General features: G+C 41.4%; 1 protein-coding gene and 1 pseudogene across 2 annotated transcripts in view; one reads left to right on the top strand and one right to left on the bottom strand.

The window, feature by feature from the left end:
* Positions 1-1234: 1234 nt before the first annotated feature.
* Positions 1235-26602, top strand: part of SFXN1 (sideroflexin 1) — a 54502-nt gene continuing 29134 nt past the window's right edge. The window contains exons 1-3 of one of the 2 annotated variants that reach the window (XM_057728827.1): positions 1265-1359; positions 10351-10567; positions 24603-24775. In XM_057728827.1, the coding sequence (XP_057584810.1) occupies positions 24612-24775 (164 nt within the window). In that variant the 5' untranslated portion in view covers positions 1265-1359; positions 10351-10567; positions 24603-24611. Of the gene's footprint in view, positions 1360-10350; positions 10568-24602; positions 24776-26602 lie in introns of both variants that reach the window. The other variant, XM_057728818.1, reaches the window with a different exon arrangement.
* On the bottom strand, positions 7715-8117 carry LOC130840242 (nuclear transcription factor Y subunit beta-like; annotated as a pseudogene).

The raw sequence follows: 26602 nt of genomic DNA, 5'->3' as shown, positions 1-26602 counted from the left end.
TTTTAATGAGGTTTAACTTTTTCATCTTTCCTTTACAGTCCATCCATTTTGTGTTTATTTAAGAATACCTCATTATCCTCAGTCACAAACATTCCCTCCTATGTTGTCTGCTAAAAAGTTGGGAGTTTTGTTTTTCATATTTGGGTCTTTAATATGCCTGGAGTTCAGTTTTGTATATGGTTTAAGGTAGGGATTCAATTGCCCCCACATCATTTAGTGAATATCTAATCTTCCCCACTCACCTGGGATGCATCTAATAGCAGGTTTCTCTATGTGCAGGGTCTGTGTCTGGTACCTCTATTTGGCTGCACAGTCAGTCAGGAACAGAACTCCAACTCAAAAGATCTTATGATTAAAAAAAAAAATACACAACCTCTCTGTGTTCATAGGACAAGTCACTCCATCTTGCTCTTTTTCTTCAAAATTGTTTTCGTTATTTCTGGCTCTTTATTTTTCCAATTACATTTTACAGTCACCCTGTCAAGTTATACACCAAGCTCTTATATCCACTAGAGTTGACAGGTTTTTGTTTGGAATTGCATTATATTTTTCAGTTAATTTGGGGAGAATTTACCATTTTAAAAATGAAATCTTCTTATCCATGAACATGATGTACTTTCACCACTTACTAGATTTTACCTGTCTCCAAAATATACCCAGAATCCAATAATTCTCACCGCCTCCCCTGTTACCAACCTGGTCCAAGCCACCATCATCTCCCCTCTGGTTAGCCCCCGGTAGCCTCCCTACTGGCCGCTTTCTGCCTCCATGTCGCCTCCCCTACAGCCTATTCACACAGCAGCCAGGATAATTCCTGTTTAGACATAAATCGGGTCGTGGCCCTTGTACCACCTAAAATCACCTTGTAGCCCCAGCGGTGCCAAATCCCGCACTTTGGGAAGCAGTGGTTTGAATGAATGAGCGAGTGAATGAGGGAGTGAGACGGTGCGGACTCTACGTAAGACCCTGGGAATTGAGAAATGATCAAGTAAGGGGTCGATCTCGGGGAAACCCAAATGGGAAACATGGCCCTGGCCTGAGCGGAGCCCGGCACCGCGTTGAGGATGAACCAGGGAGTTCATGAACGAGCCAGAAGCAAAGGCGCGGGCACGAGGGATGGCGCCTGGACGCGGCGGAGGCTGCGCCCAGGGCGCGGCGACTGCGAGGGCGCGTCCCGGGCCTCCCGCGCGCGGCCGCCAGCCCGGCCTCGTGGTTCCGCGCGGGGACGCGCTCCGAGGGCGCGCTCCGGGCGGCGGCGGCGCGCGGGGCCGCCGTGGCGGGAGAAGCGCTTCCGGTGGTGGCGGAGGCGGCGCCGAGCGGGTCCTGAGAGCGGCGCGGGCGGTGGCCCGGGGGGGAGCGGTGAGTCGGGGCTGCGGGCCCAGGTGCCGTGGGTGGGAAGCGCGCAGGGAGCCTGGCGAGAGGGGGGCGCGGGCTGGAGCCCGGGCGCGCGCCCGCGGGCTGCCTGCGGGGGGACCCTGGGGCTGGGCGGTCAGACGCCCCCTCGCCATCCTGGGGGCTCCCCGGGCCAGGGGTCCCTGCACCTCGGAGATCCGCCCACCCCCCGCCATCCCGCTGCCTGCGCTCCCCATCTCCAGCAGCCTGACCTCCTCTGCGCTCCGCCTGAGCCCCCGCGGCGCCGTGGGGCTCCCGGCACGGGAGGGGCTCGGCCCCCCACGCCCGCACGCGCCCGGCCACGCTGTCCCCGCGGCCGCGTGACGGCAGTCGCCGCGGGGAGGGCTCCCAAGATGGCTGCCGCGGGGACAGGCCACGGCGGGGACGCGCGCGGGCGAGTGCTGGGTGGCCCGCAGGCACCGACCCCCACGCCCCTCAGGCTCCTAGCTCCTGGCTTTTCGTCCCGGTGCAGAGCGGGGCTGGGGGCCGGAGACCACCTGGCCGCTGCCCTAGAACTTGCCGTCTAGTAGGGCAGAGATAGGCAGGTGATGGGAACAGGAGTGGTCCTGCTGGGACCTTGCATTTCCGTGCTGACCTCCTGAGCTTTCCCACTTGTCACGGGCTCTCTAACCTTCTCAGAATGACAGTAGCCGCAGTGTCTACTAAGTGTGTGCAGGTGATATGGATCCGTCTGCTTTTACATTCCTCCAGCCCCTTCAGCCCCGGGAGGTACTTGGGCTTGCCTTCCTAATCCAGATGGGGGAGGGAAACTGGGGCTCAGAGAGGTTGTGTAACCTGCCTAAGGTCACACAGTTGGTCATCTGTAGTCTCGGCTAAAATGTTACTTCCTCAAAGATGCTCTCCCATGGCTGAGTTGTTTGAAATTGCCCCCTCATGCACACATCCTTTTGCTACGTTACCCCTGTGATTTTTCCTTAAGAGAGTTTGTCACCAGTTGAAATTAACTGTTTACTTGATTGTTTGAGTCTCTGCTTATAATCAGGGCGTCTGTTTGTCTTGCTCATTGGTCTGTTCCCTGCACCAGGTAGACTCTCATTGAATATTTGTTGAGTGCCTGAATGAAAAAGCTCAGCATGAGTGACTTCAGAGCTCAGGCACTTAACTACTCCATGGGCAACTGTCTTCTGAACCCCCATGGCATCTTGTTTTTACTTTTCTCAAAGTCATAATCTCTCTTCTGCCTCATCTTCTAAATTTTTACTTGTGTTGCCTCTAGCTTTTCTTTTCCTATGCCCATCCCCATTTTACTGAGCTGCTTCCATGTTCCAGTCATTGTAATAGGTGCAAGGCGGGTATACAGGTAAATAAGGAGGCTTTTGCAGCTCTCCTCGTGCTGAACTCAGACTTGCCATGTAAGAGCTGTAAGATGAGAGGCTCTGGGAGGATGAGTGAAGGCTCCACCAGGACGTTCTGGGACCTCAAGCAGCTCCTTTCTCCCCTCAGCACTGCAGGTGTATAGTTTGCAAAAAATGATGGTTTTTGGAGAGGAGGATATATCGGTTTCTATCCAGCTCTAATATATAATTGTTTTAAGGGTTTGAATGAATGGGCAGGCATTTAATTTAAGTCCCATGGGCTTTCAGGAAAGAGATCATATCTGTGGTTGCAGTTGTCAGAGAGGAAGCTGTATAGCAAGAGGTAGCTGTAATTCAGGATCAGGAAAATATTTAGAATGCTTTTAATATTCTGTAAAAGTTTTATGAAATCCCATGTGGATGAGGATAGAAAGATGTTGGGGAGAGGGAGGGAACCCCTTCCCTCTCCTCACTGCCAAAGAAGCTGAGAAGACAACCAGAGCAGCAGTGACCCTTAGAGCAGATCCATCATACAACTTCTTTGCTCTCTGATGCCTTAGAATGAAATATGGCATCTACATCCTACTAAGCAAGCAGTGGTTAGATGCATTCAGTTGGAGTATAACTGTGAATGGAATCAACCTTTTGTTTGAGGTTAAGGGTAAGAAATCAGCAGTAAGTCATTTTTTTTTTAAAGGCAGGCTATTGCCTAGACAGTGAAAAATTAAGTCAGAATACAAAGTAAACCTACACTTAGTTATACAAAGTCCAAAGTTATTAAGTTTTTAGTTAAATACTATTATTTTGTGAAGTATTTTCATAGACAGTATATATGACCTGTGACTTGATTCTTTAAAGTATGTGGTAAAGTATTCAACTGAATATGTCCAAAATATTACAGTTTGGGAGTATTTTATTATTTTTACAGGCTGATACCACCATCTCAAGTATAAACCAATAGAGTTTTGTTTTTTTTTTTTAATAAATGGATAAGAACTTCACTCATCGTAAGAAATTGTTTAAGAAACCTAAAGTTGATCTTGAGGTCCACCAGAATATGAACAATGATTGTACAGACATTTAGGTGTTTTAAACTTTGTCTAAGAATGGGGTCTGCCTTGTGGACTGGGAGGTGGGGACGGGGAGGATGGTGGCAGGGAGACAGACAGAAGGCAGTCATTGCCCATGGCCCCATGTCTCCATGCAGACCTATCCCTGGAATGGAGGAGGGTATGCAACAGAAAGCCATTGCTAAGGGGAAGCTGAGACGAAGTGAGAGAGTAGCATGGACATATATACACTACCAACTGTAAAATAGATAGCCAGTGGGAAGTTGCTGTATAACAAAGGGAGTTCAACTCGAGAATGAATGATGCCTTAGAGGACTGGGATGGGGAGGGTGGGGGGGAGTGGAGGGAGGGAGGGAATATGGGAATATGTGTATAAATACAGATGATTGAATTTGGTGTACCTCAAAAAAAATAATAAATAAGAAAACAAAACAAAACAAAACAAAAAAGAATAAACAACAACAACAAAAAAAGCCATTGCTGAGTGGAAATGCTCTTTGGAAGAATCTACTTCTTAGCACAGGGTTCAACTTTCTGATGTATAATTTGATCTCCTGGGTGACCACACCCATAATCAAGCAATGCTGTGTGTGGATGACCAGCACAAAGCCAAGTTAGGAAATGTGCTCCTGAATGAACATGATTGCCCTTGCTGGACACATCACTTCCCACCCTGCAAGGGTCAGAAGTGGGGTGTAAAGTCAGGCAGAACTGCCATCTGGGGCATGGCACTTGATTTCTCTGAGTAACTCTACAAAATAGGGGGAAGTTTCTTAGAGAACTGAAGTGAGAATTTAGCAGTCCAGTAATGCATGGAAAACCCTGTCTGACACACAGTGGACACTTGGCTGTGTCGCCCTACAGTGACTTGGATAGGGTATGTCACACCCCTCTGGCCCTAACTAAATAAACCAAAGGCAACCAGACTCTTTTTCAACTTTTTCAAATGCAGTTGTTTGAACTAACAATGTTTCCAGTTTAATCATTTAGTTATGATTGTTAATCTTTAGCCAGGGTTAAGTCTTTCTTACCAAGTCCCTGAGAAAGCACATTCCCTGCTTGTTTGATTTCTGTGAAGTTTTGGAAAATTCTTTTTTTTCCGGTAGTTAAGTATTTTCTTGGCAGGTAGCTAGAAGTTTGAAATAAAGCTTATCTTGGAGAAAAGTTATTTTTCTTAGGCATCGTCTTCAGGAAACTCAGGCAGCCAAGCACCATTCCATTCACCACCTCTCCCCCTCCCCCCCCCCCCCCACCCCGACCCCACCAGTACCACCAGCCAGTATTTTTATGGACAGAACTTCAGCCAGTGAGGATAGGAGATCCCACACGTGGAGAGTGATGTGTCAGTAATGATCCCACCTTTGTTTAGTCCTTCACACTTAATAAAGGTCAATAAAGCCTTCTTGTCCACCTCAGTTTTCTAATTCTTCCAACTCTGTCAGCCACCTCTCATCTCCATCTTACAGATGAGAAAATTGAGCTTCAGAGAGGTGGAGTGACTCACCCAGTGACATGCTTAGAAAGGAAGCAACAGAATCAGGATTCTAATCCAGATTGCAGTGGCTCAAGTCTGTCCGTGGGTTGTCAGGGTAGGCTCTCAGGGGACCAGGCCACAGGGCAAGGAGCCTTCCTCCCCAGGACCCAGCCAGCAACCAGCGTGAGTGGCCATGGAGCTGTCTAAACGTTTATATTGCCCCTGAAACAGGGTGAGAATCTTGCCTTAACTGGTAGGGCATTTGGTTATTTATAAGTTTTATATTTTCCCACATAGTGTTTCCCAAACTTAGCTAATCATAGAAAAGCGCTGGTGTATTTCTTAAAAATCGAATTCCTAGGCTCCACCCCAGCTTTATTGAATCAGGATTTCCAGGAAGATGCTTTTCAGGTCCCTGCTCTAGGGAGCAGGGAGTCTGGAGCCAGATAATATAACGTCACATTCTGGCAGTACCACTTCCTCAAGCAAGTTCGTTTAGCATCCTTGTAACCAAACCGTTATGAGGGTTGGATGGGATAATATAAGGAAGACTCTTAGGATAAGTGGTTATTAAACATCAGTGTTATTAATATCCTAACTTTGTTGATAAAGATACAGAAACTTGGGGCAGTGGGGTAAGGTGTACAAGGTCACAGAGTCATCAGTGGAGCTGGGATTTGAACTCGGATCTATTGCCTCCACAAGCATAAGCTCCTAACCACTATACAGACGCGCTCCCTCATCACCTCCACTTGAGGATTCCAGGTTACAGGACAGTTAGGGAGGTGTGGCTTGGAGCCAGTAATTCAGGTTCCACTAACCAGCTGGTTCAGTAGACTTATTCGGAAATGAAACTGATCACTGTTGTCTAATTGGAGCAAACTGTTTACCAGCCATGAAGGCTTATGTGTGGTGGGAGGTGGTCCTGGGCCTCTGAGTCAGGGCTGCTCCTCGCCCTTGCATACCTGTGCACTGACTGTGCGACATCCAACCTAAAAGGGAGACAGTATTGCCCTCCAGAATTGTTCATGAAGGTTGTGCTATGACTTAAATAATGACTTGAAAAAAGATGGGAGTTAAGTACCATTTCCAATAGGCCTGTAATGTGTAATACAGTATTATGACTTGGGAATCTTTGTCATGGCACTCATTTTGACTTTTTTTAAATTTTATTTTATTTTATTTTATTATTTTGGGGGGCTGCATTGGGTCTCGTGCTGTGTGCGAGTGTCCTCTAGTTGTGGCGAGCTGGGGCTACTCTTCCTTGCAGTGCACAGGCTTCTCGTTGCAGTGGTTTCTCTTGTTGCAGAGCGTGGGCTCTAGGCTCGCAGGCTTCAGTAGTTGTGGTACACGGGCCTAGTAGCTCTGCAGGATGTGGGATCTTCCCAGACCAGGGATCAAACCTGCATCCCCTGCATTGGCAGGTGGATTCTCAACCACCACCAGCGAAGTCCCCATTTTGGCTTTAAAAGCTTATAAATTCTTTGACTGAGTTATTGTGGATTTTAAAGCAAGTTTATTTCATTGAAATAATGGGTATTTTTGGAAAGTGTGTACAGATTTGGATATTAGAGTTGTTAATATCAAGTCTTCAGTAAGGTTTACGCAGGTTAGTAATCTGGTAACTCAGCTGAGGACTGCATCAGCTGAGGTGGGCGATGTCCACCCATAATAAGCTCTGTATGGGAAGCGTGTCTATAAGTACGTTTGGGGAAATTTAGGCTGTATTCATTAGAATGTGTTTGCTTTTCAGTTTATTTGCTGCATGATGGGTCTTTCCAAATTCAGGGTCAAGCCAGTGTTGGGTATAGGAGAGGCCTTAGGTGCATATTGAATGCATATATTAATTTTGTTTGCAAATGAATGAATAAAGAAAACTTGAAGAAATTCATTTTGATAAGTTTTGATGAGGCTTCATGATACTATATTTACCCCAAACCTTAGCCAAGAGGTAGAATTTAAACAGGTGTTTTTCCCTCTAAGAGATTATTTCTATCCTCTTTGAGGTGTTAATTAATGTATTAACATATATAATATGTAAAGTAATATCTTCACAAATGATTCATTTGAATGCAATCTAGTGCTATAATTATTAATGGCCCCAGATAGCTGACGTTCTTAGTTTATTGATTTTGTCTTTAGGTGACAAAGCCTTGACTTTATTTCTTAGCATAAGTGGTGTCAGTCACCACAGAAATTTTTTTCTAATCTCGCTTTTTTTTCTCATACAGAAAAAAATTTCATACCTTTGAAATCCAGGTTTTTCTTTAAAATCATTAATAAAAAAAGGATTCTTAAGTCAGAATTAACACCTCAATTGGTCAAGCGTCAGAAAGCTACATTATAACTCTTTAAATATACAGAGACCTCCTTTCATGAGTCAGTTCCTGTTAATGCCTCTGTTTCAGAATCTTCCAGCCTCCTTTGCTTCTCTATACCGCCTATTCCATCATTTCTTCAGGTCACGGAAATTGAATTTGTTGAACATCAGAAATCTGCTGATACGATTGTTTGTAAACCATAACATTCCTCAGTTAACCGTCCGCAGCTATTCAGTCAACTGGTCACTGGTTAGTAAATTTCTCCTTGGGAAGCTCTTCACTTAATCTATCTGTAGCTGTGATATTTCCACCTTTCCTGTCTCTCCTTCTATAGCCTCTCTAAATTTCTGAAGATATTTCAGCCCTCTGCATAACTGTCAAAGCCTCAGATAGACGTGGCAGAGAGAAGATCCTGCCACTGATGTCTTCCAAGTCTATCCATGGCATCTTTCAGTTGCATGGGTTGCTGTAAAGCTGATAGACTCGCACATCCTGGAACACATTCTTTGGCATCCTGTGCAGTCTGTCCTTGGAGGTGTGGCATTTTCCCTTATCCCTGCCACCCCTGGAATTGGACGATATATACATATAGATAGGTAATAGATAGATTAGGTAGATAGATGGATGGATGGATGGATGGATGGATGGATGGATGGATGGATGGATGAAGGTGAGTCAAAAATTATCCACACTCTGAATTTACTTTAGAATTTACTTTAATTAACTTTTAGAAAAGACCAATACATCATTTTTTGACATAATTTCCTTGCTTTTCAATACACTTTGTCCATCTGTCAACAAGCTTTTGTATTCCCTCATTTAAAAATGCTTTAGGCTGAGCTGTGAGCCATGAAGGCACTGCTGTCTTCACTTCTTCATCCGAAGTGACTCTTTGTCCTCTTAGGGCTGCTTTCAGAGGACCAAACAGGTGAAAGTTTGATGGAGCAAGATCAGGACTATAGGGAGGATGCTTTAACACCTCAAAATGAAGTTTTTGCAGAGTGTTAACAGTGTGGGCAGAAGCATGCGGACATGCATACCCTCAGACCACAAAAAATGAATCACTGCACACTCCTCTTCTTTCATGCAGATGACAAATGTGGCATCCATTTTTGCTTACACTGCAGTCACAAATGAACTGATGTAACATGTTCATACCTGCACAGCAGTGACTGGGGAGACAGTAGCCTTGAACAGAAAGCACTGACAAGACAGTGTGGCCAAAAGAAGCTTTAATATAACAGGAGTGCAGATAATTTTCGACTTGTGTGTGTGTGTGTGTGTGTGTGTGTGTGTGTGTGTATCTTGTTCTCTGAAACTTTCTTTTGAGCCATTGTGGCTTCGCGATCATCCACACGGTCCCCGGTGTGGTCACGAGGGCTGTACAACAGAATGACTTACCCAATCTAGTCTGCAAAAATCCCTAGCTGAGAAGCACTTGTCCTGAACTGTCCCCGTCCACTGTCATGAAATACTTATCAGAACCACGCGATCAGCAGTGCTTAAGAACTCTCTTGTAAAGTGTCTGATCTTTGACCAATGTCAACCTTGGTGGGGAGACAGGGAGGAAAGTTCAGGGACCGCAACTTCAGGGGTGGCTGTGCTCTTCATGCGTAAACTGGACTGTGGGGAAGTCAAATCCGTTCCTTCCCCTACCACCCCGGGGACTTTGCTTCCTCCCACGAAGGTGCCCACGGTGGCCCCGGCCCCACGGCCTGGTCCATTGGTCGGTACGGAGTGTGCAGAGTGGATGACCCTGAAGCACAGACCCCAGCAGCCAGTGGCTGCCAGGGATGCTGCAGGTCCCCTACCAAGTGACCTGCCCCCAAGCCCCGGTGATGAGGCAGGAGGAAAGGCAGTGCACCCCCCACTGCAGCCAAGGCCATGGCGGTGCCTTGGCCCCAGAGGCCGCTACCATGGCCCCCTGCCCCATGGTCGGATATGCAGAGCTGCTCCCGGGTCCACAGCTGGGGGGAGACGAGTGATCCAGAGCAGCAGCGCCTGGTCCCACTGGTTTTTTAGTGTAAAATAAGAAATAATTTTTTTGGAAACTGGACTCCTAATTATAGAAACTGGTTATTTATTTAGAGTGGGAAAAAAGTGAAAACCATTCCTGGGCTTGAAGGTTGGTGTGTGAAAATGCTTGTCTATGGGAACATGGGAGTCCTAGTTAATAATTAAAATTTTATCTGGTTTGAGATCAGCTGTCTTTGTAAGAATGTTCATATGGCATTCCTGATTAGCCTTTATGGCTTTGAAATTGGTGGGGACAGGCTCTCAAGTCTAGTTGGTATTTCTTATGCCAGTAGAGAGTTCTATTAAAATCCTTCTTAAAATTTTTTTATTTATCTATTTTTATTGAAGTATAGTTGATTTACAATGTTGTGTTAGTTTCAGGTGTACAGCAAAGTGATTCAGGTATATATGTGTGTGTATATATTCTTTTTCAGATTCTTTTCCCGTATAGGTTATTACAAAATACTGAGTATAGTTGCCTGTGCTATATAGTAGGTCCTTGTTGTTTATCTATTTTATATATAGTAGTGTGTATATATTACTTCCAAATTCCTAATTTATCCCTACCCCCACCTTTCCCCTTTGATAACCATAAGTTGATTTTCTAAATGAACTTATTTACAAAATAAAATCCTTTTAAGTAGGGAAAAGAGAGCTGTATTAGCAGCCTATTGCTACTTAGCATATTAGCACAAATGTCGTACCTTAAAACAACTACGTATTATCCTAAAATAACCATATATTCGCTTATTGTTCTGAAGATCAGAAGTCTCAAATGGTTTTGTGTTGCTTCTGGAGGCTCCAAGGATGAACCTGTTTCCTATGCTGTTTCCAGCCGTCCAGCGGCTGTGCACCTTCCTTGGCTCGAGGCCTGGCATCACTCCACGCTCTGCTTGCCCCTCGTCACATCCACTTCCCTGACTCTGCCTCTCCTGCCTCCTTCTTCCTCTTATAAGGACCCGGCCTGAATAATCCAAGGTAGTCTCCTAGTGTCAAGATCCTTAACTTAATCATACCAGCAAAGTCCCTTGGCCACGTAAGGTGATATATTGAGTCTATGGGAATGGGAAGTGGACACTTTTGGGGGCCATGATTCTGCCTACCACAGGTCTATACAAAGTGGATCAGTATGAGCCTTCAATGTTGGGGTGTTGTGGACTTGTCCTGGTGTCTGATGGTAAGCCTGCTTCCTCCCTTGCCGGGTAGATAAGGGAATCGCTGTGAGTGACATCTCAGAATCTTACTTTCCTCTTCTGTGAAATGTGAATAATATGCGTAAAGCACAGCGTTGTGAAAACTGACGTAGACTGTTCTGCCACTGGCGCATAGTAGGGGCTTGCACTCTCAGGCAAGCTTCCAGCCCAGTTCCTCATATGTAATAGAAACTCTGAGAACGTTGGCGTTCCTTTTCCCCATCTGTCCCCTTTTTCTTTGCCTTTTTAAGAAGAGACTCAATACACACACTCTATATAAAACAAATTACAAAGTCCTGCTGTATAGCACAGGGAACTGTATTCAATATCTTATAATAATCTACAATGGAAAAGAATCTGAAAAAGAATACATACATATGTACATATGTAAATATATCTGAATCACTTTGCTGTACACCAGAAATTAACACAACATTGTAAATCAACTATACTTCAATTTAAAAAAAAGAACAAATTCGGGAGTGTTCCTCTGCAGTTTTTTGGAAGAGTTTGAGAAGGATAGGTGTTAGCTCTTCTCTAAATGTTTGATAGAATTTGCCTGTGAAGCCATCTGGTCCTGGACTTTTGTTTGTTGAAAGATTTTTTATTACAGTTTCGATTTCATTACTTGTGAAAGGTCTGTTTATATTTTCTAATTCTTCCTGATTCAGTCTTGGAAAATTGTACCTTTCCAAGAATTTGTCCATTTCTTCAAGGTTGTCCATTTTATTGGCACATAGTTGTTTACAGTAGACTCTTATAGTCCTTTATATTTCTGTAGTGTCAGTTGTAATTTCTCCTTTTTCATTTCTAATTTTATTGATGTGTCCTCCCTTTTTTTCTTGATGAGTCTGGATAAGGATTTATCAATTTTGTTTATCTTCTCAAAGAACCAACTTTTAGTTTTATTGATCTTTGCTATTGTTTTCTTTGTTTCTATTTCATTTATTTCTGCTCTGATCCTTATGATTTCTTTCCTTCTACTGACTTTGGGTTTTCTTTGTTCTTTTCTCTGGTTGTTTTAGGTGTATGGCTAGATTGTTTATCTGAGATTGTTATTTTTTGAGGTGAGATTGAATTGCTGTAAACTTCCCTCTTAGAACAGCATTTGCATAGGTTTTGGGTAGTTGTGTTTTCATTGTCATTTATTTCTATGTATTTTTTAATTTCTTCTTTGATTTCTTCAGTGATCACTTGTTTATTTAGTAGTACACTGTGTAGCCTCCATGTATTTGCGTTTTTTACAGTTTTTTTCCTGTAATTAATTTCTAATCTCAAAGCATTATGGTCAGAGAAGATGCTTGATACAATTTCAGTTTTCTTAAATTCTCTGAGGCTTGATTTGTGACCCAAGATGTGATATGTCCTGAAGAATGTTCCATGTGCACTTGAGAAGAAAGTGTATTCTGCCACCTTCAGGTGGAATGTCCTATAAATATCGAATCTATCTGGTCTGTTGTGTCATTTAAAGCTGTGTTTCCTTGTTTATTTTCTGTTTGGGTGATCTGTCCATTGGTGTAAGTGGGGTATTAAAGTCCCCCACTATTATTGTGTTACTGTCAATTTCCGCTTTTATGGCTGTTAACATTTGCCTTATGTATTGAGGGTGCATAAATATTTATAATTGTTATATCTTCCTCTTGGATTGATCCTTTGATCATTATGTAGTATTCTTTCTTATCTCTTGTAGCAGTCTTTATTTTAAAGGCTGTTTTATCTGGTGAGTATTGCTACTCCAGCTTTCTTTTGATTTCCATTTGCATGTAATATCTTTTTCCATCCCTTCACTTTCGGTCTGTATGTGTCCCTAGGTCTGAAGTGGGTCTCTTGTAGACAACATATATGTGGGTCTTGTTTTTGTATCCATTCAGCTAGTCTGTGTCTTTTGGTTGGAGCATTTAATGCATTTACATTCAGTGTTATTATTGATATGTATGTTCCTAGTACCATTTTCTTAATTGTTTTGGGTTTGGTTTTGTGGGCCTTTTTGTTCTCTTTTGTTTCACTCCTAGAGAATTTCCTTTAGCATTTGTTGTAAAGCTGGTTTGGTGGTGCTAAATTCTTTTAGCTTTTGCTTGTGTGTAAAGCTTTTGATTTCTCCATCAAATCTGAATGAGACCTTGCTGTGTAGAGTAATCTTGGTTGTAGGTTTTTCTTTTTCATCACTTTAAGTATATCCTGCCACTCCCTTCTGGCCTGTAGAGTTTCTGCAGAAAAATCAGCTGATAACCTTATGGGGTTTCCTTTGTATGTTATTTGTTACTTTTCCCTTGCTGCTTTTAATATTTTTTCTTTGAATTTAATTTTTGTTAATTTGATTAATATGTGTCTTGGTGTGTTTCTCTTAGGGTTAATCCTGTATGGGACTCTCTGTGCTTCCTGGACTTGGGAGACTATTTCTGTTCCCATGTTAGGGAAGTTTTCCACTATAATCTCTTTGAATATTTTCTCAGACCCTTTCTTTTTTTCTTCTTCTTCTCGGACCCCTATAATTCATATGTTAGTGCTTTTAATGTTGTCCCAGAACTCTCTGAGACTGTCCTCAATTCTTTTCATTCTTTTTTCTTTATTCTCTTCCTTGGCAGTTATCTCCACCATTCTATCCTCCATCTCACTTATTCATTCTTCTGCCTCAGTTACTCTGTAATTGATACTTTCTAATGTATTTTTCATTTCAGTTATTGTTGTTCATCTCTTGTTTGTTTGTTCTTTAGTTCTTCTAGATATTTGTTATACATTTCTTGTATTTTCTTGATTCATGCCTCCATTCTATTTCCGAGATTCTGGATCATCTTTACTATCATTCCTCTGAATTCTTTTTTGAGCTAGGTTGCCTATTTCCTCTTCATTTATTTGGTCTTATACGTTTTTATCTTGTTCCTTTGTCTGTGACATGTTTTTTTGTCATCTCTCTCTCTCTTTTTTTTTTTTTTTTGATTGGTGGGATTGCATTCCTGTCTTATAGGTTGTTCGGCCTGAGGCTTTGAGCACTGCAGTTTGTAGGCTGTTGAGTAGAGGTGGGTCTTAGTGCTAAGGTGAGGACCTCTGGGAGACCTCACTCTGATGAATATTCTCTGGGCTCTGGGGTTTCCTGTTAGTCCAGTGTTTCAGACTCAGAGCTCCCACTGCAGGAGCTCAGGCCTGATCCCAGGCTTGTGAACCATCACCCTGATACCAAAACCAGACAAAGATATCACAAAATAAGAAAATTACTGACCAATATTATTGATGAACATAGATGAAAAAATCCTTAACAAAATACTAGCCAACAGAATCGAACAACACATTAAAAGGATCATACACCATGATCAAGTGGGATTTATCCCAAGAATGCAAGGATTCTTCAATATACACAAATCAATCAATGTGATACACCATATTAACAAATTAAGGAATAAAAACTATATGATCATCTCAATAGATGCAGAAAAATCTTTTGATGAAATTCAACACCCATTTATGATAGAAACTCTACAGAAAATGGGCACAGAGAGAACCTACCTCAACATAATAAAAGCCATATATGACAAACCCACAGCAAACATTATTCTCAATGGTGAAAACTGAAAACATTTCCACTAAGGTCAGGAACAAGACAAGGATGTCCACTTTTGCAACTCTTATTCAACATAGTTTTGGAAGTCCTGGGCATGGCAATCAGAGAAGAAAAAGAAATAAAAGGAATACGAATTGGAAAAGAAGAAGTAAAACTATCACTGTTTGTAGATAACATGATACTATACATAGAAAATCCTAAAGATGCCACCAGAAGACTACTAGAGCTCATTAGTGAATTTGGAAAAGTTACAGGATACAAAATTAATGCACAGAAATCTCTTGCATTCCTATACACTAACAATGAAAAATCAGAAAGAGAAATTAAGGAAACAATCCTATTTACCATCTCAACAAAAATAATAAAATACCTAGGCATAAACCTACCTAAGGATACAAAAGACTTGTACTCAGAAAAGTATAAAATACTGATGAAAGAAATCAAAGATGACGTGAACAGATGGAGAGGAATACCACGTTCTTGGATTGGAAGAATCAATACTGTGAAAATGACTATGCTGCCAAAAGTAATCTATAGATTCAATGCAATCCCTATCAAATTACCAATGGCATTCTTCACAAAATTTGAACAAAAAATTTTACAATTTGTATGGAAACATAAAAGACCCTAAATAGCCAAAGTAATCTTGAGAAAGAAAAACGGAGCTGGAGGAATCAGGGCCCCCGATTTCAGACTATACTACAAAGCTACAGTAATCAAAACAGTATGGTACTGGCACAAAACCAGAAATATAGATCAATGGTACAGGATAGAAAGCCCAGAGATAAACCCACACACATATGGTCACCTAATTTATGACAGAGGAGGCAAGAACATACAATGGAGAAAAGACATTATCTTCAATAAGTAGTGCTGGGAAAACTGGAAAGCTACATGAAAAGAATGAAATTAGAACACCACCTAACACCATACACGAAAATAAATTCAAAATGGATTAAAGACCTAAATGTAAGACTGGACACCATAAAGCTCTTAAAGGAAAACATAGGCAGAACACTCTATGACATAAATGACAGCAAGAGCCTTTTTGACTCACCTCCCAGAATAATGGAAATAAAAACCAAAATAAACAAATGGGACCTAATGAAACTTAAAAGCTTTTGCACAGCAAAGGAAACCATAAACAAGACAAAAAGACAACCCTCAGAATGGGAGAAAATATTTGTAAATGAAGCAACTAACAAAGAATTAATCTCCAAAATACACAAGCAGCACATGCAGCTCAATATCAGAAAAACAAACAACCTAATCCAAAAGTGGGCAGAAGACGTAAATAGGCATTTCGCCAAGGGAGACATACAGATTGCCAACAAACACATGAAAAGATGCTCAACATCACTAGTCATTAGAGAAATGCAAATCAAAACCACAATGAGGTATTACCTCATAGCAGTCAGAATGGCCATCATCAAAAAACCTAGAAACAGTAAATGCTGAAGAGGGTGTGGGGAACAGGGAACCCTCCTGCACTGTTGGTGGGAATGTAAATTGATACAGCCACTATGGAGAACAGTATGGCAGTTCCTTGAAAAACTAAAAATGGAACTACCATATGACCCAGCAATCCCACTACTGGGCATATACCCAGAGAAAACCATCATTCAAAAAGATACATGTACCACAATGTTCATTGCAGCACTGTTTACAATAGCCAGTACATGGAAGCAACCTAAATGTCCATCCACAGATGAATGGATAAAGATGTGGCACATATATACAATGGAATATTACTCAGCCATAAAAAGGAAGGAAATTGAGCTATTTGTAGTGAGGTGGATGGACCCAGAGTCTGTCATACAGAGTGAAGTAAGTCAGAAAGAAGAAAAACAAATACCGTATGCTAACACATGTATATGGAAAAATGGTACTGATGAACCTAGTGGCAGGGCAGGAATAGAGATGCAAATGTAGAGAACAGACTCGAGGACATGGAGGATGGGGGGAGAGGAAGTTGGGACATAGTGAGAGAGTAGCATTGACATATATACACTACCAAATGAGAAATAGATAGCTAGTGGGAAGCTGCTCCAGAGCACAGGGAGATCAGCTAGATGCTATGTGAAGACCTAAAGGGATGGGACAGGGAGGGTGGGAGGGAGGCTCAAGAGGGAGGGGTTATGGGGATATATGTATGCGTATAGCTGATTTACTTTGTTGTGCTGCGAAAACTGACACAATACTGTAAAGCAATTATACTCCAATTGAGATGAAAGGGAGAAGGAGGTAGAGATGGAGAAGGGGACTTTGTGAGGCTTCCACAGCATTTTTTTTTCTCACATATACTATGGAGGCGCCATAGGGTTAGCATAGCACAGAGCTTCATGGTGTGAATAGAGCTGTTTTTATTGAAAGGAAAAAAGGAGGTCCTTGAAGATGCCAATTCTGTGCAGATGTTAATTGCTGTACTTTGGGGCAATGAGTGGCCAGCTAAAAGAGAGTAACGAATCCAGTCCGGCTTTGCGCCTTCGCCCACTTCCTTCTGCCACCAGCACCAGGGACACACCCTGGACAAGTTGTTTCCCCCTGTGTGCCTCTGTTTCCTATATGAGGAGCACATTGGGTGGATCGTTTTTAAGATCCTCTCCAGCTCTTATGCAATTAAAACATTTTTATTTTATAAAGTACCATGTTATAAAACCAGGTCATGTTTTCAACAGCTTGCCCTAAAGTTTGCCCTATATTTAACAAGTTGGAGATGGTTTATTATTAAGAACTAGATTTCTATGAAAGCTACATTTTAATTTTTTGTTGGTGCTATTGTTATATAAATATAAAGGGGAAATAGTGATAGTGAGAATTAGACTTTAAAGGGAAGATAGATTGCTTAGTATTCAGTTTTATGAGAAAATGTCACTATCAGATATCCACTGGGGAGCGTTGCAGATTGCCCAGGCCTGAGGGAAGACAGTCAGTGCAGAGAAAGATGCAGGGAAGGAAACAGCTCCCAGCTTCATGTAGAGTCACAGCCTGGTGCCCGGAGAGCTGGAGGCCCAGGCCCAGAGCGCCTGCAGAATCACACGCCCGGCCTTATGTTAGACCTCCTAGATCTGAGTCTCTAGAAGAAGGATAGTACTTGTCTTTTTCAAAAGCTCTCCAGGCAATTTCCATGTGTTCTGTTGGGTAGGAACCACCAGTCTGTGCCAGCGGCTTTGCAGGAATAAGCAGTGCCCCAAAGAGGGGGCTTTTCTTGTGCTGTGTGTTCACTCCCTACTGGCTACCACATTGCTTAGAATTTTAGAATTTGCAGAGATAACTATCTTGGCAGTGTTCCCATTCCCTAGCTGGCCCTTTGGGAGTTGTATCCCCCTCCTCACTATTCCAAGATGGGAGTAACCAACTAAAGAAAGGTGTTCTTCCTTTCAGCCAGTGGAGCTACCAATAGACTCACTTCACCTGTCCTCCAGGCTGCCACACTGCTGAGTTCTTACCCACTGATCACTCTTTCTCAGCCACCTTTGCTATAACTTCGTCTTTCCTGACCTCTTAACATTGGAGGCCTTGGATCTTTCTCTGTTTCCATTCACGTCCCTGTTGATCTCCTCCCACTGGCTGAGTTTCAGTAGTCTCTGTGCTCACAGCTCCCAGATGAAGATCTGCACACTAAACCTCTCCTCTGAACTCTGGACTCGTGTTCAGCTGCCTCCTGGACATCTCCACTTGGAAGTCTCCTGGGCATCACAAACTCCATCCATCCAAACCTGAACTTTCTGTTTTCTCCCTAACACCTGCTCCTCCTCCAGTCAAACATCTTAGGAGTCCTGCCTTTTCTTTCTCTCACACCCAACACCCAAGCTATCAGGAAATCCTGTTGGCTCCCTCAACAAAATATCCAGAATGTCAGCACTTCTTGCCACTTCCTTGCTAGCACCTGTGCCACCATCGGCCCTCTCCCAGATGCCTGCAGGAGCCTCACAATTGCTCTTCCTGCATCCATTCTTATTGCCCCACTGCATTCTCCACACAGCAGCCAGAGAAATCCTTTTAAATTGTAAGTCAGGTCATTTTAGCCTTCTGATCAGAGCCCACCAATGACTCTCATTTCCCTCAGGGTAAAATGCAAAGGCCTCACAGTGGTGACGAGGTACCAAACAGTCTGATTCCAACTTAAACCCCTTCCTGTACCTCTCTGACCCCTCATCTCCTGTCTCCCTCTCTCTCTCCACTCCAGCTGCATACCTTCCTGCTGTTCTTTGGAGGCACCTGCTTCAGGGTCTTTGCAATGTCTGCTCCTTCTACCTGGAATGCTGTTCCCCCGAAGTCGCAAATGATTCCTTTCCTCGCTTCTTTCTGATCTTGCTCCACTGTTATTTTCTCAATGAGGCCTACCCTGACTGCCTGTTTAAAAATATTGTCTGTCCTCATGATGCTTCCCATTCTGATTTTTCCCAAAACCATTTAATCTTCTAATGTAATGGATATTTGACTTACCTTTTTATTGTTTGTCTCCCCTTCTATTGCCACCACCCAATGTCAGCTTCACCAAGGCAGAAATTTTTTTTTGTTCACTGATTTAGCCCAAGAATCTGTCACATAGTGGGTGCCCAGTCAGTGAACACTAAAGATAGCAACATTTTCTAGATCTTAAAGAAAAAAAACTTAAAGTTTTGTCCTGGTAAGGATTTCTTCTGTTCTGTATTTAATCTGTGATCTACTAGAGGGAAGGAATTATACCTTATATTGGTCCATTCAAAACCAGGAGCAAGTTAGACCAGATTATGTTTTTTCCAGTTATATGATTATATCTAGCATAGAAAGTATAATTATAGAAACAAATTGTGACCTTTGTGCATAATTGTGAATGCAAATTGTGACCCTTGGACAAGGCCAGTGTGAACTGTTTGTTACAGATCCATACTGGGAAAAGTAAAGAAATTGGAAGTAAGCATTTAGAAGCTTTCATAACTATCTGATAGGGTTCTGTTATATCTGCTGAACCTAATATAAAAAATGGGGACTTTTATTTTGTGTCCAACTTTTTTTCTTTTTTTCACAATTTATTTTTAATATAGTTTACAAAAGCATTGGTTCATGATGGGGACTGGAATTAGAACAAACAAAGCAGGTCCTTCACAGCACGTAGTTTTAAGGAGCACTAATCAAATGGACACCAGGGTTGACTTAGGAAGTTGGAATAAAAAATAGCTTGAGACTTTCTGTACCTCTATAAATTGTCTCATAGATCTTCAGATTGTCCTCTCCTATAGTGATTTTCAACTTTTTTCTTTTTTGCTTTATTTTCCCCCGAAGCAGTAGAACCCTCTCTTTAAATGATCATTGCCATAAAACACAGATGTAGAGGGCAGATGAAAGCAGACCTGCTCTATCTGAGTATAAGCTTAGAGGCTCAGAACCCACCTGCTTGAATCCCCTCCACTACTTGGAGGTCACTAAGGTGCCTCAGCAGAACCCTAGGTCTCTGCATAGAAATCGGAAAACTATTCTCCTGGGTGTGAATTTGTTTTGCTTCTTGTACATTTTATAAATAATACATTTGATATATTCTCATTTACAATTGAGACATTTCTTCATACGACACAGCTCTTTGAAGTGCATTATATCCTTATATCCCTGGACTTGACCTACATGACTTGGAGGTGTCCTAATCTGAAGTTTAAACACTTCCCTTCTCATAACCCAATTGGCTGAAAACCAGCAGGGACAAACCTTAGTTAAACAAAGTTATGTGTGTTTCCATGAGGGAAACTACACACTGGAGGAACCAGGAGTGTCTCACCAACAAAGGAAGAAATAGGTCTTTCAGAGCATCTTGGCGAATGGTGGGATTTAGGGAAGTTTAATGAAGCAATATTTTGATTGGCTCAAAGCAGGGCTGGGTGTAAAGACCTGAGCTATGAATTAGCTCCATGATCTCGTTTCCTTGGAAACTACAAAGTAAAGAAAGACGTGGACTATTGTGTCCAGAAACTCCCTAATCTGAAATTCTGTACCTGGGCTGGAAATCCAGGCTCCTTTTCTGTGTCAAAAGTGGGATGTTTTGTTCTTGTATGATTTTTTTTTAGGTTTTATTTCTTTTGTTTGTTCTATTTTTTTTATTTTTAAGAACTTTTATTGAGATATAATTGACATACAATGAACTGCATGTATTTAAAGTGTACAATTTGATTTTGTTTTCTTATTAGTAATGTATATATGGCAATCACAATCTCCCAGTTCATCCCACCCCAACCCCTCATCCGCTTTCCCCGCTTGGTGTCCGTATGTTTGTTCTCTACATCTGTGTGTCTATTTCTGCCATGAAAACCAGTTGATCTGTACCATTTTTCTAGATTCCACATATATGCATTACTATACGATATTTGTTTTTTTCTTTCTGACTTAATTCACTCTGTATGACAGTCTCTAGGTCCGTCCATGTCTTTACAAATGTCCCAATTTTGTTCCTTTTTACAGCTGAGTAATAGTCCATTGTATATATGTACCATATCCTCTTTATCCATTCATCTATTGGTGGACATTTAGGTTGCTTCCATGACCTGGCTATTGTAAATAGTGCTGCAATGAACATTGGGATGCATGTGTCTTTTTGAATTATGGTTTTCTCTGGGTATATGCCCAGTAGTGGGATTGCTGGGTCACATGGTAGTTCCATTTTTAGTTTTTCAAGGAACCGCCATACTGTTCTCCATAGTGGCTGTATCAATTTACATTCCCACCAACAGTGCAGGAGGGTTCCCTTTTCTCCAGACCCTCTCCAGCATTTATTGTTTGCAGATTTTCTGATGATGGCCATTCTGACTGGTGTGAGGTGATACCTCATTGTAGTTTTGATTTGTATTTCTCTAATGACTAGTGATGTTGAGCAGCTTTGCATGTGCCTCTTGGCCATCTCTGTGTCTTCTTTGGAGAAATGCCTACTTAGGTCTTCTGCCCATTTGTTGATTGGGTTGTTTGTTTTTTTGATATTCAGCTGCATGAACTGTTTATATACTTTGGAGATTAATCCTTTGTCTGTTGATTTGTTTGCAAATATTTTCTCCCATTCTGAGGGTGTCTTTTCATTTTTCTTATAGTTTCCTTTGCTGTGCAAAAGCTTTTAAGTTTCATTAGGTCCCACTTATTTATTTTTGTTTTTATTTCCATTGCTCTAGGAGGTGGGTCAGAAAAGATCTTGCTGTGATTTATGTCAAAGAGTGTTCTTCCTATGTTTTCCTCTAGGAGTTTTTTATAGTGTCTGGCCTTACATTTAGGTCTTTAATCCATTTTGAGTTTATTTTTGTGTATGGAGTTAGGCAGTGTTCTAATTTCATTCTTTCACATGTAGCTGTCCAGTTTTCCCAGCACCACTTATTGAAGAGGCTGCCTTTTCTCCATTGTATATCCTTGCCTCCTTTGTCATAGATGAGTTGACCATAGTTTATCTCTGGGCATTCTATCCTGTTCCATTGATCTGTATTTCTGTTTTTGTGCCAGTACCACATTGTCTTGATTACTGTAGCTTTGTAGCATAGTCTGAAGTCAAGGAGTCTGATTCCTCCAGCTCTGTTTTTTTCCCCTCAAGATTGGTTTGGGTATTTGGGGTCTTTTGTGTCTCCATACAAATTTTAGGATTTTTTTGTCCTAGTTCTGTGAAAAAATGCCATTGGTAATTTGATAGGGATTGCGTTGAATCTGTAGATTACTTTAGGTAGTATAGTCATTTTCACAATGTTGGTTGTTCCAATCCAAGAACATGGTATATCGCTCCACCTGTTTGTGTCATCTTTGATTTCTTTCATTAGTGTCTTATAGTTTTCTGAGTACAGGTCTTTTACCTCCTTAGTTAGGTTTGTTCCTAGATATTTTATTCTTTTTGTTACAATGGTGAATAGGATTGTTTCCTTAATTTCTCTTTCTGATCTTTCATTGTTAGTGTATAGAAATGCAAGAGATTTCTGTGTGTTAATTTTGTATCCTGCAACTTTACCAAATTCATTGATTAGCTCAAGTAGTTTTCTGGTGGCATCTTTAGGATTTTCTGTATAGTATCATGTCATCTGCAAACAGTGACAGTTTTACTTCTTCTTTTCCAATTTGGATTCATTTTATTTCTTTTTCTCCTCTGATTGCTGTGGCAAGGACTTCCAAAACTATGTTGATTAGTAGTGGCGAGAGTGGACATCCTCGTCTTGTTCCTGATGTTAGAGGGAATGCTTTCAGTTTTCCACCATTGAGAATGATGTTTGCTGTGGGTTTGTCATTATATGGCCTTTATTATGTTGAGGTAGATTCCCTCTATGCCCACCTTCTGGAGAGTTTTTATCACAAATGCGTGTTGAATTTTGTCAAAAGCTTTTTCTGCATCTATTGAGATGATCATGTGGTTTTTAGTCCTTAATTTGTTAATATGGTGTGTCACATTGATTGGTTTCCATGTATTGAAGAATCTTTGCATTCCAGGGATAAACCCCACTTGATCTTGATGTGTGATCCTTTTAATGTGTTGTTGGATTCTGTTGGCTAGTATTTTGTTGAGGATTTTTGCATCTAAATTCATCAGTGATATTGGTCTGTAATTTTCTTTTTTTGTAGTGTCCTTGTCTGGTTTTGGTATCAGGGTGCTGGTGGCCTCATAGAATGAGTTTGAAAGTGTTCCTTCCTTTCTAGTATGATTTCAAACAGCAAAGTTTCTGACAGTCTGTGGTTATGGAGAGCAAAGTTTCCCCGTGAGATTAAAAAAAAGCAGTGGTCACCCAAAGAAGGGGGTTGTTATGACCCCTTTTAGGTGCAGTGTGACCTTGGTAGAAATATGGTTTCCTGTTAACTTCGCAGCTGACTTCACCTGTGTTTGTCATCCCAGCCTGCTTTATGAATAATGGGGCTGATTTTTCTCAGTCTCACTGACCTGCTCTTTCACACACACTAGATTCCTCACATCTGTGGGCTGAAATAACATGCTCAATTTTGATCCAGTGGGCTGTGATATGTGTTAATTTGGGATTCTGATAAAGTTCAAATGACAGGGATTTGCATCTGACATCGTAACATACCTATGATCTGGTGAAGCACTGAAAAATAACTTAATGAAAAATGACCTGGAAAAGAAAGCCACTATAAGAGCCAATATTAGAAATGTAGCACGAGGAAACAGGTATGAGAAAGCGATGGTTTGAAGCCTTAATAGTGATAAGATCCTTTGAGCTGCTAATATCATGTAGAGAGATCTAGTTTAAGGAAGTCACCAACTATGAGGAAAAAGATTAATAGATAAGGATACAGCATTACACCTTCAAAGTTTGTGTTATTTTCAGTTTTTCACCATGAAAAGTCATGCTGTGCTCATGAAATAAGTGCAGTAGGAAACAATCAGGATATTAAAATATAGAGTATGGTATCAACTTTATTTTTTAATTAGATGATAATATGTATAGAAAATGTCTGCAAGGAAATATACCAAAGCATCAACAATGGTTATTTCAGCATGGCTAAATTATAGCAGATTTTGTTTCTTCTTTATTTTCTACAATAAGCTTATATTATTCAAAATACTACAGTAAGCATGTATTACAACAATACAAAGCAGTTCTAAAAATAAGCATATATTACTCAGAGAAAGAAATTAGTTACTTTAGAAAAAAGTAATGGTTCTTAGCCAGAAAATAAGTATTTTATGAGGAAAATTATATGCTCTATGTTATTACTATTCATGGGGTTGTCAAAATGTGTTTTTCTGACTATGACCCTGTTAGATTAAAGAACATAATTATTCATTTTTGATTGGTGCTTTATACACTGAATAAGGCTGAATGAATCTGAATCTTTTTTAAATTGTAGAATTTTTAGCATGTAAGCCTTTTTTGCATAATTAGTCACTTCTACTTGTAGCAATAATAAATTTAGTAAACCAGAATGCCGCAATAGTTTGACGTTGGTTCTTTCACCCAAAAAAGGGGTTTCAAACTTCAGGCTGAATTAGTGTTGATGTTATTTTTAACTTTTTCTATTTTTTTTTTCTAAAACCTATCTTTTCTAAAGATGGGTTTCCAAAAGTAAGGGATGATGAAATACTATGTCCTTATAAAAAGAACTGTGTGGGAAATTACTGAAATTTGGTTAGGATAAATTGAGATTTACAGACAAATTTAGCTTTGGATTTAAATTGTCTTTCTACCATTTATAGCAAAATTATTTTCATAAGTAGGAATGTACATAACTCTTTATTTGAAGATTAGTGTGACTACAAAGTTTCTAAATGTGTAGTGGCTTTGTAAGTCTTAACCAGGCTTGTCTTTTTGACGCTCTACAGTCCAGGACAATGTCTGGAGAACTTCCACCAAATATTAACATCAAGGAACCTCGATGGGATCAAAGCACTTTCATTGGACGAGCCAATCATTTCTTCACTGTAACTGATCCCAGGAATATTCTCTTAACCAATGAACAACTGGAGAATGCAAGGAAAGTAGTGCATGATTACAGGTAATGTTAACAAGTGTGCTTAATATATTCATAGATCATCATGTTAGCCTATTGTCTTTAAACCTTCCCTTAGTGATTTTTCAACATTTTTTTTGCAATTGAATACATTTACAAAAAATATATATATAAGAAGTAGGAAGACATGTTTTATCCCCCACTGTTTACCCTTAACACAGATATCCAGGGTTCATAGTAACCTGAAAATAAGCAGCCATCCCTCCAACTCACAGGTGCCAATCCGTGAGGTCCCCTTTCTAGTGCCCTGCCTCATACTCTCCAATGCAACCACCCCTGCACCCACATCTTTCTGTCTCCAGATGGAGACTGCATCTTACAAAAAGCAGGTTGTCAAGAATTAGGGGGTAGGTTGGGCTTCCTAGGTGGTACAGTGGTTTAAGAATCCGCCTGCCAATGCAGGGGACACGGGTTCGAGCCCTGCTCCAGGAAGATCCCACATGCTGCAGAGCAGCTAAGCCCATGTGCCACAACTATTGAGCCTGTGGTTTGGAGCCCATGAGCCACAGCTGTTGAGCCCATGTGCCACAACTACTGAAGCCCATGCGCCTAGAGCCTGTGCTCCACAACAAGAGAAGCCACAGCAATGAGGATCCCGCGCACCACAACAAAGAGTAGTCCCCGCTCGCCGCAACTAGAGAAAGCTCATGTGCAGCGATGAAGACCCAACACAGTCAATAAATAAATAAATAAATTTATTAAAAAAAAAAAAGAATTAGGGTAGGTTGGTTGCTTCTTCTCAGATAAAGCCGCAATGAATAAACCCTACACATAGTAGCTCAGATGGGAAGGATGCTGGTGGCACAGTTTGTAGGTTTGGGGTGGACTCTGTTAGTTCAAAGAGCCAGGCATGAGGTGAGAGAAGAGACATGCTCTAAGGCAATGGTCGTGACTTTCTTTTTGGTTTTTTTTTTAATTTGTTTAACTTTTTAATACAATTTTTAAAGGTTACACTCCATTTACAGTTATTACAAAATATTGACTATATGCTCCTTGTACAATACATCCTTGAGCCTATCTTACACCCACTAGTTTGTACCTCCCACTCCTCCACCCCTATATTGCCTCCCGCACGCTGGTAACTGCTAGTTTGTTCTCTATATCTGTGAGTCTGCTGCTTGTTTGTTAAATTCACTAGTTTGTTGTATTTTTTAGATTCCACATAGAAGTGATATCATACAGTATTTGCCTTTTCCTGCCTGACTTATTTCACTTAGCATAATGCCCTCCAAGTCTATCCATGTTGCTGCAAATGGCAGAATTTCATTCTTTTTAATGGCTGAGTACTATTCCAGTGTGTGTGTGTGTGTGTGTGTGTGTGCGCGCGCGCGCAAGCACACCACATCTTCTTTAGCCATTCATCTGTTGATGGACATGCAGCTTTCTTGATAAAAGACCATATAAGAAATATTTCAGGCTTCATGGACCACCAAGGACTTCCATCTTATTCTGCATGTTCTACCTATTCTTCTTAGTTTCTTGGGGGTTTGTTTGTTTGTTTGTTTGTTTGTTTTCTAGGGCTTTTTGTTTGGTTGGTTGTTTTACAGTCCTTTAAAAATCACTCTTGGGGCTTCCTAGGTGGCACAGTGATTGAGAATCCGCCTGCCAATGCAGGGGACACGGGTTCAAGCCCTGCTCCAGGAAGCTCCCACATGCCGTGGAGCAACTAAGCCCGTGCGCCACAACTGTTGAGCCTGAGCTTTAGATCCTGTGAGCCACAACTATTGAGCCCATGTGCTGCAACTACTGAAGCCCACGCACCTAGAGCCCGTGCTCCACAACAAGAGAAGCTAGGACACTGCGGAGCCCACA

Source organism: Hippopotamus amphibius, chromosome 1, assembly GCF_030028045.1.
Source record: "Hippopotamus amphibius kiboko isolate mHipAmp2 chromosome 1, mHipAmp2.hap2, whole genome shotgun sequence".
Taxonomy (NCBI): domain Eukaryota; kingdom Metazoa; phylum Chordata; class Mammalia; order Artiodactyla; family Hippopotamidae; genus Hippopotamus; species Hippopotamus amphibius.
Note: the sequence above shows the minus strand (reverse complement) of the source record. Positions and strands in the feature narration are given on the sequence as shown.